The 15519-nt window shown below is 41.6% G+C and overlaps 1 protein-coding gene across 2 annotated transcripts in view; it reads right to left on the bottom strand.

The window, feature by feature from the left end:
• Window positions 1-14816, bottom strand: part of XPOT (exportin for tRNA) — a 46417-nt gene extending 31601 nt beyond the window's left edge. The window contains exons 1-6 of one of the 2 annotated variants that reach the window (XM_050748415.1): window positions 14401-14816; window positions 9749-9882; window positions 4959-5041; window positions 3220-3276; window positions 1866-1935; window positions 889-1107 (exon numbers count right to left, since the gene is read on the bottom strand). In XM_050748415.1, the coding sequence (XP_050604372.1) occupies window positions 889-1107; window positions 1866-1935; window positions 3220-3276; window positions 4959-5041; window positions 9749-9808 (489 nt within the window). In that variant the 5' untranslated portion in view covers window positions 9809-9882; window positions 14401-14816. Of the gene's footprint in view, window positions 1-888; window positions 1108-1865; window positions 1936-3219; window positions 3277-4958; window positions 5042-9748; window positions 9883-10718; window positions 13562-14400 lie in introns of those variants that run through there. The other variant, XM_050748416.1, reaches the window with a different exon arrangement.
• Window positions 14817-15519: the final 703 nt, after the last annotated feature.

Genomic DNA, 15519 nt, shown 5'->3' with positions numbered 1-15519 from the left:
CAGGCTTGTTAACACGTTCTCTACCAGTATTTCCTATTTACAAGCTCTAAGCTCATATCCTGTGATTCTTTGTATTTCCTCTTTCTGTTCTACTCCTCAGTGTCAATTTCTTAGTAAATACAAACTATAAATAAGCATTGCTTAGAAATCTTAAGCATGTTTTAAGGTATTTCTCAATACAGTAACAAAGTACTTATACTATGTGATGAAGAATACAGAAGCAACAACATTGACAACTCCTAAACAATGCTTCTTCCTTGCTCAGGGACTATATAGCAGTATTAAATAGAGACTACCTTTCTCAACAGATTCATAAAAGAAAATCAACTTGTGTATGTCGCTATGGTATTTGCCTAGTTAAAAAAAATTTAGGCTGGGCGCAGTGGCTCATGCCTGTAATCCCAGCACTTTGGGAGGGCAAGGTGGGCGGATCACCTGAGGTTAGGAGTTCAAGCCCAGCCCGGCAAAACCCCATCTCTACAAAAAATACAAAAATTAGCCAGGTGTGGTGGCATGTGCCTATAATCCCAGTTACTTGGGAGGCTGAGGTGGGAGAATTGCTTGAATCCGGGAGGCGGAGGTTGCAGTTAGCCAAGACTGTGCCACTGCACTCCAGCCTGGGCAACAGAGCAAGACTTCGTCTCACAAAAAAAAAAAAAAAAAAAAAAAAAAAAAAAATTAACGCAATACTTTAATTTCAATATACCTCTGGAAAAAAAATAACCAAGTTTGAGTTCCTTCATAAAATACAATCCAAAACATTAAGTAAATTTATAATTATATAACTTAAGAAAGTTTACCTCAAGAAAGCTTTCTGCTCCTTTTAGTATGTGCCCATTATCTCCTACAAAACTTAACATTAAATATAAAAAATCCATGGTTACTTGCCTCTGATGTATGCACCACATCACGATCCACCAACTCTGAATCAATAGCCATGAGGATTCGCAGGTACAGATCTACTCCCCTTGGATTTAGGTCCACTACTGAGAGAATGTCAAAAAAAAACTTGGGCCACTTAGTGAGATACTCTGTAACAAAAAGCAAGGCGAAGACTTGGGCGGCTTTATTTCGTATAAAGGTCTTCTCTGGTTGGGGATTCAGCATCTGACAGAGAAACAGTCCATAAAATTAAATGTACATTGAAAAGACCCAGAAACATGTTGTCTTATTAAAAGGCAAAGCTTCATCAAATGTCAACATGGCTCAGATAAACTATGCAACAAATATTCTTCAAAATTATTTTGATAATTATGATTTTCAAAATTATCAAAAGTATTTAAGTGATTGGACAGATGAAGAACAATTAAATGAACCATTAAAGGCTGTAATGGTTATTCCTCATTCTTACACTTTGACAGAAAAGTTTCATGTGCAGAGTTTTAATAGTTCCTATCATTTCTTCTAAGAAAAAAAATTGTTTTTCTTCTGTCTACTTGCTCTTTAAGGAAAATAAAAACTCTAGCTACACAACTGCTTTACGTGTTAAGATTAGCTAAAATTAACTGAAAAGAACTCAACTGGCCCTTTATAAAGGGCTCTTGTGGAGAGCCTGTCCAGGAGGGCTCACCTTTAAGAGCCAAACAGAAAGCAGAGTTTGTCAAGTAGTGAAAAACAACTACATTTTAAAACCAAAGTTTCCACAAGGTGTCATGGAAGCTATGACCATTTCAGTCATTGATATAATTATTAAATTATTGCTAAACTCCCACTTCCATGATCTTTAAAACCAGCACCTTTTAAAAAAGCTATAAAATCAAATGGAGGAACACTGATCAAAATCTTTGAGGTAAAGTTCCAAACTCTTGCAAAAACAAGTTTAAATATCTAGTAATTTGAGGTACTGAATGAAATTACGATTTTACCTGAGCTTGCAGCCATGATATGAGCGTCTCCCTAATTAGTTGTTGTTGAACAGTGGTTAGTTCTGAGTATCTGTTCAAAATAGAGAAGAAAAAGAATAATGGCTATATTTGGTATCTATAGTTGTGAAAAATAACAGCCTCAAATATTTAAAAGGGAAAATTTGTATAGCTCTCAATTATCTAAAGTTTCCTAACATAAACTGATAATGCCACTCATCACTGCTTTACAGATAAGGACGAGAGTGGCAGGTAGGATATCAATATCAATCTTTAATTTGTGATTCTATTCATGTTGAAACAAATGACAGCTACACAATTTTTCAAAAGAAAGTATGTTTTGTGGTCTGTGATCTACAGAATAAACCAACAGGTGAACTAGGAATCCTCTCAGTACTGATTCGTTATTTGGATTAATTAGTAAGTCAGAGATTCTGAACACAAGCGCCCATGCAGTCACTTAACTCTGAGAGCTGTCGTGTAGAAAAACAGGCCTGGTGTTACCAGATATTCTGACTTTTCCAGAAAAGCTGGAAATCTAGATTTTTCTGTGAAATGTCTGGATTTTCATTTTTTTTTTTTGAGACAAGGTCTTGCTGTGTTGCCCAGGCTTAAGTGCAGTGGTACTATCATGGCTCACTGAAGCCTCAACCTCTTGGCCTCAGCTTCCCCAGTAGCTGGGAATATAGAAGCAGGTAGCCACACCTGGCTAATTTTTTAAAAAAATTTTGTAGAGATGAGGTCTCACTATGTTGCCCAGGCTGGTCTCAAACTCCTGAAGTTCAAACGATCCTCTTGCCTTGGTCTCCCAAAGTGCTGAGATCATAGGCATGAGCCACTGCGCCCAGCCTTGGATTTTTATATGTAACCAACAAACTCAGCACTTTTTAAATTTTTGAGATGGAGGCTTGCTGTCACCCATTCTGGAGTACAGTGGTGTGATCCTGGCTCACTGCAACCTCCGCCTCCCGGGTTCAAGCAATTCTTGTGCCTCAGTCTCTTGAGTAGCTGGGATTACAGGTGCATGCCACCACATCTGGCTAATTTTTGTATTTTTCGTAGAGATGGAGTTTCACCATGTTGGCCAGGCTGGTTAGTCTCAAACTCCTGACCTCAAGTGATCCACCGGCCTCAGCCTCCCAAAGTGCTGGGATTACAGGTGACAGCCACCGCACCTGGCCAACTCAGCACTTTTAAAACACTCTGGGATACATCAAAACATATCTATAACCTGGATATAACATATACACTGTCAATTTATAACCTGTATTATGGTTTCCTTAAGGAAGAAAAACATTAAATTAAAAAAATGACCTCTCCCTGCAAATCTGAGTCAAAACAGTGAGAAAAGCCTTACTTGTATTTAACTTGATGTTCCAGTACTTGAAAGCAGAAAAACTTTACATGATCATCACTGAAAAAGAAAAAAAGAAAATGAGATAAGCAGAATATGAACTGAGGAAAAGAAATCGAAGGCAAAATAGTTATGAGTAGCACAGCAGAAAAGTTTCTCAAACTAGACCTTCGGCTTGTTTCATACTTACTGGTCTCATTTTATGACATTAAAATCCATTTACTTAAAAAGCTATGAGAACTTTAAATATTATACAATATTTAAAATTTCCGTTAACTCTGACAAGCAAAAAATTACCAAAATATTAAGATGCACCTTGAATACAGTGCTTTGTAAACAGCAAACCATCCCCTTAAATTCCAGATATTAAGATTCCTGGAACAACCCCTTCATTTTACAATAACAGGTTAGGTGTAAAATGACAAATGCAGAACAGCCAGAGTCTGAGTGAAAGTAGAGATGGTCATCCAAGTCCTGCTTAAAATTAAACCCCAGTAGTTCTATTGTAGCCAAATCCAAAACAAGCAGGGCCACATGGACTGTCAGTCCAGCTTCAAAGTTTTCATATAGGAAACTAAATTACAAATATGGTACCCTTGCTTATAAGATGGGGGCAAAAGTTAACATACCAATTACCCACTTCCAATTGTCTAGGGGAGTGACAGAGTTGCAGTAAGCCAGCTATAAACACTGACAAAGATCCTTTAGGGACCAACAATCTGCCAATGAAGTGAGTATAAAAGAGTTCCTATTTCTGTAAAAAGTTAGTTGAATGCTTTAGAAAGATTTCATAGAAAGCCACACTGCAGAAGGAAAACATCTTGTATATATTTGACATGGCCTACATAACCAGAAAACTCGAGAGACGGGGACAAATATCTTAAAAATCTATGGATCGTCACTCATTGTACAGAGACCCATGCTTGAAATTGTAGAGGATGGGTTATAGGTGTGACCAACCTACAAATAAAGTGAATGCTAGTTAGTTTACAAAGATATAGACTGTGGTCCAATATCAAAAGATTGGTCACTGAATGATTATATACTTAAGTTAAAATTAAAAAGTAAGATACAGGCCAGGCACGGTGGCTGACGCCTGTAATCCCAGCAATTTGGGAGGCCAAGACGGGCGGATCACGAGGTCAGGAGATCGAGACCATCCTGGCTAACACGGTGAAACCCCGTCTCTACTAAAAAAAAAAATACAAAAAACTTAGCCGGGCATGGTGGTGGGCGCCTGTAGTCCCAGCTACTCAGGAGGCTGAGGCAGGAGAATGGCGTGAACCCAGGAGGCGGAGCTTGCAGTGAGCCTAGATCGCGCCACTGCACTCTAGCCTGGGCAACAGAGCGAGACTCCATCTCAAGAAAAAAAAATAAAATAAAATTAAGATATATGTCATTTACAGTAACTTTCTTTACCAATGTTTTAGAAAAGCAGTTATCACTCTCAATCATAAGATAAGGAAGTTTTTTCGGCACTTTATTCCAGCTGGGATCTGGTCACAGGTACACAATATATGGCAAAGGATGGTTTTACTGAAAAGTTAATTCTGAAATGGCCAAACTGTTGGTTTACTGCTTTTCTCATTTCTACATGGAATGACTATATGTTAATGACTTTGCAAAAAAAAAAAAAAGTCATAAAATGTTTTTATGAAAACACTTTCCAAATATAGGTAAATTTAACAGTCCTGTCATGCCCATAGAAATTTAAATTGTCATGCAAATTTTGTTTTAATTACCTATATGTCCTCTGGGCTAGAGCTTCTGCACACACCTGCCAGGCATCTGGGGAAATCTTTAACTGCTCAAAATAGGCCAGGGCCTGTAAGATTGCAAAACAAAAAAATGCATTTAGAATAAACAATCTCAATGCCCTGCTAATACTAAACAAAATATTCTGAGAGTTGCAAACCTATAACAAGTCAGTAAACTTAATAGAAAAACAGCTAAAACATTAAATACAGGCTTCCGAACATATGCAACTTAGGGGTCATTCCTAAAAATAGGTTAAATAAATATAAATTCCATCAGTTAGATAATCAAACCTGTTTTTTTACAGCAGCAGCAACACAAAAATGCCCCACAGACTTCACTGGGTTATTATGAAGAATGAGAGCAAGTGCTTTGTCAACTGCCATACTACTGAGAAATTGCAGAGGATGAGTTAAGGGTGTGATCATTTTATAATATGCAATTATAAAATGGCATATAAAGGGCACTTTTCCTATTTAATAGCACATCTGCTATTAAAGCGGTGATTATAAAAGATAAAACATACTGTGTACTTTATCTGATCTACTGTTACAGAAAAGGAGAGTATTTCAAGTCTTTAATTATACCATGTAAGTTTCCTAAAGAGATTAAAATTAGAGTACAAATGCATGATATAAATTTTGAAAAATATTAAGTAACTGAAAAGGTCAAAGCTTGAGGAAGTTTCTTATCTCTAAGTTTATGAATTCAGGGCCTTGTAATTGCAAGTAACAGTGCCAACAAGGAGTACTCTAGAATGGATGCAGCACAAAGTCCATATGCTCTCTACCAAACTGTTGGGAAAATGGGAGTTACTTCAGGCACTCTTCCCATCAGCATGTTGCACCAGATGCAGGTCTCACACATGGCAATGGACAAATAGTAGTGAACGTCTTGTGAAAAGTATCTCCAACAGACAAGAAAATTGCACAGCAACTGGAAACACTGCTAGGTGATTTGACACCAATTATGTACTGATACAAAACCTGACATGAGGTAAAGAAACATAAGCCTTAGAGAAACCTAATTTCAACTGGTAAATATTTTTAAAACGGTGGTGTCTCCCACTAGTTATGAAATCAGTTTATGGGTACTGAACAATTTTTAAAAATGAAATAGAGAATATTAGATATTCTGACTGTACCCTAGCAAGAATATTACTTTCTGTAACTTGTTTTAGTTATTTACGTGTATATGTACATATAAATATATACACACACACTGGGTCATCAAGATATAAAGTTATTTTTTTCTTTGGGTTACAGATCAAAGCCACTGTATTTATACTTAGGTGATAGTTTCCTATACTATGTAACTGTATGAATGAGGGAATGGGTTTTCATACATGGTCTCAATGGCTGCTCCCACTGACAGAAGACCAGGTAAATGAAGGTGATCAGGTGAAGATCACCAAATATAGTATTAAATATGTGGTATAACAAAAAAATACATTTGGGCTTTGCAGCCAGTTGCTGGCTCAGAGCTCTTAAAACTCTTGGGATTTCCCGAGCAACAGGACTGTCTTTTGTAATTTATAATGAGCCCCTTTGGGCCAGGCACAGCAGTTCACACCTATAATCCTCAACACTTTGGCCAAAGTGGGAGGATGACTTGAGGCCAGCAGTTCAAGACCAGCCTGGGCAACATAGTGGGACCCTGTCTCTACAAAAATTTTAAAAATTAGCCAGGAGTGGTGACATGCATCTATAGTCCCAACTACTTGGGAGGCTAAGGTGGAAGGATCGCTAGAGACTTCGAGGTCAACAGAGCTTATGTTAATGAGGTAACTTGCTGTGGGAAACCTAGACAGCCTCAGGATAGGGCTGGTTACCAGAAAGATCAATTTATTAAAGTGTTGGAAATTTAAGCCCTAACTACCAATCTCTGGGAAGGGGAGAGGGGACTGACGATTCAACTCTATAAAAACTCTTGAACTTCCAGGTTGGCAAACACATCGAGATGCTGAGAGGGTGGTGTTCCTAGAGAGGACACAAAAGCTCTGTGCCCCTTCCCCTATACTTTGCCCTATGCATCACTTCCATGTGGCTGCTCATGAGGTGTATCCTTCATAATAAATCAGTACAAGTAAGTCAACTGTTTTTCTAAGTTCTGTGGGCTACTCCATCATCAGAAATATGAGAGGTTCTGGACTCGACTGGTGTCTTAAGTGGGGGCGGTTTGTAAGACTGAGCCCATAACTTGTGGGATGTGATGCTAATCCTGCTAGTGTCAGAATTGAATTGATTTGTAGGACAACCAGTTGGTGTCCACAGAATCAGAGAGTTGGTTGTTGGTATTGGAAAACAGCCCAGAGTAAATAATGTCTCTCTTTAGAAGTTAAGACTATAAGAGCACAGGCAGCGATAAAAGATACTACTAGCTTAGTTGTTTCTAACAGCAGTCCATGAAACACAGGGTTTCCTTTAGGAATATCTCAGAGGCCAGGGGACAAGGTAGAAGTTAATCATGTATGTTGCACTATCACCTAATATTTCACTTACAAAAGAGGGGAGAGGTGGTTTCAGCTGCTAGCAATGTCATGACATACCCTTTTCTTTAAATAGTAACAGGTTTTAAGCCAAAGACGAGTGTTTTATTTTTTAAAAAGTGGGAGGCTGGGCATGGTGGGTCACGCCTGTAATCCCAGCACTTTGGGAGGCTGAGGCGGGGAGATCTCGAGTTCAGGAGTTTGAGACCAGCCTGACCAACATGGTGAAACCCTGTCTCCACTAAAAATACAGAAATTAGCCAGGCATGGTGGTGTGCGCTTCTAATCCTAGCTACTCTAATCCCAGCTGAGGCAGAAGAATCTCTTGAACCTGGGAGTTGGAGGTTGCTGTGAGCTGAGATGGCGCCATTCCACTCCAGGCTGGGCAACAGAGCGAAACTCTGTCTCAAAAAAAAAAAAGGGCAGTGGAAGGAGAGGAGAGATAACCTGGAAGTTTTTAGTTTTTAAACAAAGCCTCTGTATTCTGAATCTATGCATTACTAACAATTAAAAAAACAAAATTCTACGACACTGACAAACAAGTCCTAGCTTTCACCACCTAGTTCTACCCCATACCTTTTCTCTAATGGTTTATTGACTCTATGTGACAAGAGTCAGTTCACTTTTATTGCCCATGTGAAAAACAGAGAATTACAGATAGACAAGTGAGCAACTAGGGTTGGCAGACAGTCATTCTTCTCACCACCAAACTGAATTAAGTTTCCACTACTCCCGAACTGCAACAAAAGGGCTGTCAGAATTCACTTTCCTTAAGATTTCTTCCCTTTCATCCGAATAAATTGTTATTCAGATTGGCTAAATGGATACCGAATTATGCCTGGAACTGGATGCTTAAAACGCGTCTGTGACAGAACCCATTTTTATTGACAAAAAGCAGAACTTCTGTATTAAAACCACTAATAATGCATTGGTTTTAATTTTCTGAAAAAGAAATCATGGTACATTTTAAAAAACTGGATGCTGGAACTTAAGAAATGAAAGATTTCAAGAGGCACATAAAAATAACAGTAAAGGCCATTTAATAACTAAACATACAGTCAAAGGCTTTTAATTATAAGCATGCAATAGCAAGCTAGACTAAAGGTAAAGATCTATGATGCTTCAACTACGTTTGAAAGTAGGTAGCATAAAACCCTATGGCAAGAAAGATTTGTTTACACAGAGAAGACATGGATTTTAAATGTCTTTTGATGTCCTAACTTGTTTGATAGTTTTCTTGTAATTAGCCAGATACTTAAATCTCAATTCCTATTATTTTCCTGTATCTGAAGGGCTACTTATTTAGTAGCAGAGACATGCACATGGTACTATATTAGAAACTAGTTGGGGTTTTTTTTACTGCTTTAAAAGATTTTTTTCTTAAAGTAAGAATAAAAAATGCGATAATATTTAGTGAGATTGTTAACCTCATTTAGGTCATTTATAGAAAGTATTCTTTGCTATGAAAAGTAAAAAGAAAATGCTTCTTTCCTTTCCACTTACCCTATACTTCAGAATGCCCACATGTCTTTAAAAAAATTAATTATAGGCTCATTCTTTATATTCTTCTATCATTCAGCTATAGTCATGATTATAGTTGTAGGCTACATTAAATTGTTTACATTTATCCAACTATCCCAGCACTTTATAATAGATTCTTGTCATGTAATCATTTTACTTAAGACATAACCTATCATAACTGCTTATTTATGTCTGCCTAGACCATATAACAAGAATGTTAAATATCACTAATGTGGCCGGGCAGGGTGGCTCATGCCTATAATCCCAGCATTTTAGGAAGCTGAGGCGGGCAGATCGCTTAAGCTCAGGAGTTCGAGACCAGCCTGGGCAAGATGGTGAAACCCTATCTCTACAAAAAAATTAAAAAAAAAAAAAAAAACAAAACCATTAAGGTAAGTGTTAAAACAGCTTGTATAGATCAAGCCAAGCATTGAGAAAATAAAATACACATGTCTGCTTCTATGGAAAGTCTCTCAAACGAATCCTTTGCATTACAACTTTTAAATAATTAGAAATAATGACTGATGTGGCATAAAGATCCGCCTTGAATCATATGAGATTTTAATACTTTTGTTTGGCCAGGTAAACAGAAAGTAAATCATAATACTCACTGTTTCTATATTCAAAATATATTCAAATATCTCAAATTTTTTTGTTTCTGTTCATTTCTACCCAAAGTAGACCTTTGCCAGGTACATTTTTATTCAAGTCCCCTAATGCCAATCTGTGGTGACATGGTTTAAAAAATGATTCAGCAGAGTAACTTACCCTTTGTCTAAAGTCTGAATCAGCATTTGGATTTAGCCCTAATAGAGCCTGTTCATCCATCCTTGCTGCTATACTTGGAGTTTTCTGGTTACAATAGGCGTGCCCTCTGATCCCACAGAAGAATTTATAAACATCTGCCACAAAAAACAAAGTTGAAAGAAAACATTACTTGATAAACAAATAGATGCTTATCCTGAATAACGTAAATGGATAAAATCATGCAAAGAAGCTTAAATGTTTAAAGAACTTCTTTTGGAACTTATTTAAATCACAATGAAAAGTTAGAGCCTAATTCTCAGAAAAATGGGCTCTGCTAACTACTCCATTAATGTGTAATTTCTAAAAATCTTAAAGTATGCCATTAAGGTCCTCAAGCTTTTTTAGTCTTCAAGATCTTCTTAATAAGGTATAGAAAGTAATCATTTTCTACTTTAAATAGTAGATGCACCTAATTTATGCAGTATTTTACTTATCTCTGGTACTTAAAAATGCAATTGTGCAAGTGCAGTTAAGTATAAAAATGACAAAACCTATTTTATTACAGTAATTATAATAATTTGTCTACTTACAGATACCAATATCACAAACCTTCTTTAAAACATTAGAATGGCTGACCTCAGAGTTCAATATCCTTTGGAGTGTTTACTAAATACCACAACAGAAGTCTAACGAAAGGAACAGGATAATGAAAAACCAGTCATTCAGCTTTTGAGCAATGGGCTTAGTTTTGCATTTTATAGATCTCTGCTTTTGCCAGCTAATTCTAGAAATTTCAAAAAAAAATTTTCAATACTAGATACAAAAACCCACAAACCAGCCAGGCACAGTGGCTCACACCTGTAATCCCAAACTGTGGGAGGCCGAGGTGGGCAGATCACTTAAGGTCAGGAGTTCAAGCTAGCCTGACCAACAAGGTGAAACCCTGTCTCTACTAAAAAGACAAAAATCAGGCAGGCGTGGTGGCAGACACCTGTAATTCCAGCTCCTCGAGTGTCTGAGGCACAAGAATCGCTCGAACCCAGGAAGCAGAGGTTGTAGTGAGCCAACCCTGTGCCACTGCACTCCAGCCTGGAGAACAGAGTGAGATTCCATCTCAAAAAAAAAAAAAGTCCACAAATGACTTAACACTGACTACTCTTATTTAAGATTTTTTTTTAATCTCTGAGAAGTAATCTACTTCTTCACAATATAGGTTCTAACATTCTCAAATAATAAGCCGCAAAAGGCATCCTAGTTTTTGATAGAATGTATATTCATTTGAGCAAACATGGAACAAACTCTAAATGATGTGAAAATGTTATTTATTTTCTCAAGACCTGTAAGGTAGGGAGACCGAGTCTTACTACTTCCATTAAAGGCTGTGGGGGGCCGGGCATGGTGACTCATGCCTGTAATCCCAGCACTTTGGGAGGCCGAGGCAGGTGGATCACTTGAGGTCAGGAGTTCAAGACCAGCCTGGCCAACATGGTAAAATCCCCTCTCTACTAAAAATACAAAAAAATTAGCGGAGCATGGTGGCACACACCTGTAATCCCAGCTACTTGGGAGGCTGAGGCAGGAGAATGGCTTGAACCCAGGAGGTGGAGGTTGCAGTGAGCTGAGATCATGCCACTGCACTCCAGCCTGGGCGACAGAGAGACTGTCTCAAAGAAAACAAAAAAAGGCTGTGGGGTATTTCATTTCAATTATAATAACCAAAGACGCCAAAAGACTAATTGGGTTGGGGGGTAGGGGAGAAAAGCCTTTTAAGGGAATAGCAAAGCCAGGCTCAGATCCAGGTTACAGGATACCTACAGCATGCTTTTCTATTTTCCTCTGAGCCTGCCTGAATCAAATAACTCAGGATATGGACTGAGAGCTTTGAAGACAGCTCAGCCCTTTCTCTTATGGTTCATATCATACTTGCAGACTTCAAGGCAGTGTAACTCCCTGCTGCCTTCAGATTATGATCCAAACACTTCTGAATGACTCCTCACTATTCTGCACCCCAGGTCAGCAAGGCCAGTGCTAGTGAACCACATGGCAGTTCTCCAATGGTATTCTACCTTTCATCTTTGCACACTGCTCTTTCTTCTTGTTAGTAGGTTAACCCCTGCTGTTCTTTGAAATTCAACATAGAAGCCATCTCTTTCAGGAACACTTATTTGACCCCTATTGTCCAACTCTCCCAAATTGGATTACATGCCCCATCCTAAGCACTGCTATGTTGTCACTGCCAGCTTACTAGTTGTCTCTGACTAATCTTTTTTTTTTTTTTTTTTTTTTTTTTTGAGACAGTCTCACTCTGTCGCCCAGGGTGGAGTGTAGTGGCACAATCTCGGCTCACTGCAGCCTCTGGCTCCCGGGTTCAAGTGATTCTTCTGCCTCAGCCTCCCGAATAGCTGGGATTACAGGGGTGAGCCACCACACCTGGCTAATTTTTGTAGTTTTTAGTAGAGATGGGGTTTCGCCATGTTGCCCAGGCTGGTCTCGAACCCCTAACCTCAGGTGATCTGCCTGCCTCAGCCTCCCAAAGTGCTGGGATTACAGGTGTGAGCCACTCGGCCATCTCTCATAATCTTAAAGGGCAAGGACTGTCTTCACTATCCATCGCTATGTCCCTAGGATATAGTAGAGCATAGGTTTTGGATTTCAAAGACCTGGGTTTATATCCTCATCTTGTCATTTTTAAATTGGGGCCACTTGGACAACTTACAAAACCTAAGAGAACCCTTTCTATGACATGGGAAAAAGACCATCTGCCTCATAAAGTTGTAAAGGCTTCAAAGAGATAAGGTATGCAGAGCATGGCTGGCACATAGTGAGCCCTCAATAGGTTGTTTATAATTAGAGGCAGGAACATGGGGGATGGAAACTACTTGGGGCATTCTTTTACTAGTAGATCAGCATTTTTAAAAGATAGAAAAACAGAAAGGCAGGCACTGGTTCCCTTCGCTCCCCCTAAATGTTAAGAAAATCTGATGTATATTCCCCTGAAAAATGCACACAGAGGGAAAAAACAATTTCGGAGTTTCTAAGAATCCCAAATTGAGAAGTCCAATAAAAGCTTCCTTGAATTTGCTAGGGCTTTTTTAAAAAAATGCTGGCCGGGCAGGGTGGCTCATGCCTGTAATCCCAGTACTTAGGAAGGCCGAGCGGGGGAGGGATCACCTGAGGTGTACGGAGTTCCAGACCAGCCTGACCAATATGGAGAAACCCCGGCTCTACTAAAAATACAAAAATTAGCCGGGTGTGGTGGCACATGACTGTAAGCCCAGCTATTCGGGAGGCTGAGGTAGGAGAATCGCTTGAACCTGGTAGGCAGAGTTGCAGTGAGCGGAGATAGTGCCATTGCACTCCAGCCTGGGAGACAGAGTGAGACACTGTGTCAAAAAAAAAAAAAAAAAAAAAAAAAGCTTAAGCTTGGTCAAGTCACTCTGAAGCTATCAGGAGAAAAATCAAGTGGCCCTAAGGAAAAGAGCCAATAAACCCAAGGAAACAAACTAGTTACAGTTGTCACTACAAAAAGAATCCTCCACAGAGAAGGCACTTGGACGATCAATATGCAGTGGAAGGCCGGGCACGGTGGTTCACGCCTGTAATCCCGGCACTTTTGGGAAGCCGAGGCGGGTGGATCACGAGGTCAGGAGATCGAGACCATCCTGGCTAACACGGTGAAACACCGCCTCCACGAAAAATACAAAAAGTAGCCAGGTGTGGCAGCGCGCGCCTGTAACAGAGCTACTCGGGAGGCTGAGGCAGTAGAATCACTTGAACCTGGAAGGCACAGGTTGCAGTGGGCCGAGATGGCATCACTGCACTGCAGCCTGGGCGACAGAAAAAAAAAAAAAAAAAAAAACCCAAAAATTTGTTTTAATACGGTAAACAATTATGCATCGTGCAAAGGTTCTGGGGGAAGGCGAGCAACATACTTGAAATATTAAGCCTTAACTTTTCCTGGACAGCCATTAAGAATCAAACAATTTGGAAAATTCCTCTACACCTACTGAAGACTGTTCCAAAGACTACGACTGTATCTTTCCAGCCTTTTAACACCACGCTGACAAGTCGGTTTAATAAAACTGAACTCTCCCCCAACCCCCGCCCGCCACAACTAATTAGCACTTTCAAAAAGTACTTGTTTTTCTGGTTACAGGAAAACCTCATGCTTCTCTAGTCCTGCAGGATAGTGAGGAAGATTTGAGAAGAAATGGAGCGTCCGTGCTGGCCAATTACTGCACAGAAATAACACGTTTCCTCCTTTTTGTCCAGGAGTGGGGAAAGAATCAAGTTTGAGGTCTCCACAGTTGATAAGGCTACAACGATGACTAACGGGCTTGGGAACCACAGGCGATGCCGACCCTCCTCGGCTAGCCTTGCTCCCATCCCTCCCCCGATCCCTCCCCTAAAGGAAGCCTCGTGGCAATTCGGGTGATGAAACATCAGGCAACGGGCGGCCACGCACTCGGGACGCGCTTCTCGGCGGCGGCCCCGGATCGTACCCACCCCCACCCGGTCCGCCCAGCCTGGAGGTGCACCGCCATGGAGGGTCCCAAGCCTGCACCCTCCCGGGCGTCGGGACTCCCCCGGGCCGGTCCGCCCCGGCCAACTTCCTCGAAGCCTCACGCGGACCAAATCCGGCCCGGTCCCGCCGCCCCCGATCCCCGAGTCACCTTCCCTATCACTCCATCCCGCCTCCCAGCCTGCACTCCAGATGGTCAGCCAGCGGAGCGGAGCGGCGCGGCACGCAGAGAGCTCGAAGAGCGGCCCTCGTCCTCGTCGCCGTAGTCCTCCGCCACGGCCGCAGCGCCAACGCCAGAGACGGAGCTGGCCGGGACCGCGCGCCTCTAGTCGCTCCGCGTCCCCTGGCACCTTCTCTTGCGTGGCGCCGGGCAGGCAGGCAGGCAGGCAAGCAAGCAAGCAAGCGGGCGGGGTCGGCGCCCCAGGAAGGGAAAGAGCGCGAGGGCCGGCTAACGCCGCCGCCGCCGCCGCCGCCGCCGCTGAGTCAGCGCGAAGCGCGCTCCCCGCGTCGGTGCCGCGCGGGCGGGCGCCGGCGCCAGCAGTCTCATGGAGAGGGTGGGCGGCAGCCCGCGGGCTGGGGCTGGAGGCCTACAACTCCCAGCATGCAGCGAGCGGGCGGCGCTTCCGGGCGGCGAGGTGCACACGCGCTCCCTGGCGCTCGCCGGAAGGCGTGGTCGCCGGGGCTTGAGGTGCATGCCGGGATGAGGCGTCCGGCACGGGAGTCCCTACCCAGCTCTTGAATCCCCGGCTGTGTCTCTCTGGTGTCAGAGCTCAAGCGTCAGGTTCGCCCCGTGCGTTCCACAAAGGCTTCTAGTAGTTAAGAGTACGGATTCACGAATCAAGATGACGTGGTTCTAACCACGTGTGAGTCAGTTTAATTGCTTGCCTACGGCCCCAAGTGTCCCGAGTCCAGCAGTGTAAAGATCTGCTGGTGAGTGCTGACAGTTTTTCAAAATTTATGTATTTATTTATTTAGTTATTCTTTGAGATGGATTCTCGCTCTGTCGCCCAGGTTGGGGTGCAATGGCGAGATCTTGGCTCACTGCATCCTCCGCCTCCGGGGTTCAAGCAGTTCTCCTGCATCAGCCTCCTGAGTAGCTGGGATGACAGGTGCGCTCCACCAGGCCCGGCTAATTTTTGTATTTTTCTTAGAGACGGGGTTTCACCATGTTGGTCACGCTGGTCTCGAACTCCTGACATCAAGTGATCGCCTGCCTTGGCCTCCCAAAGTACTGGGATTACAGGGGTGAGCCACTGTGTCCGGCCCAAAA

Source organism: Macaca thibetana, chromosome 11 (assembly GCF_024542745.1).
Source record: "Macaca thibetana thibetana isolate TM-01 chromosome 11, ASM2454274v1, whole genome shotgun sequence".
NCBI classification, from domain to species: Eukaryota; Metazoa; Chordata; class Mammalia; order Primates; family Cercopithecidae; genus Macaca; species Macaca thibetana.
Note: the sequence above shows the minus strand (reverse complement) of the source record. Positions and strands in the feature narration are given on the sequence as shown.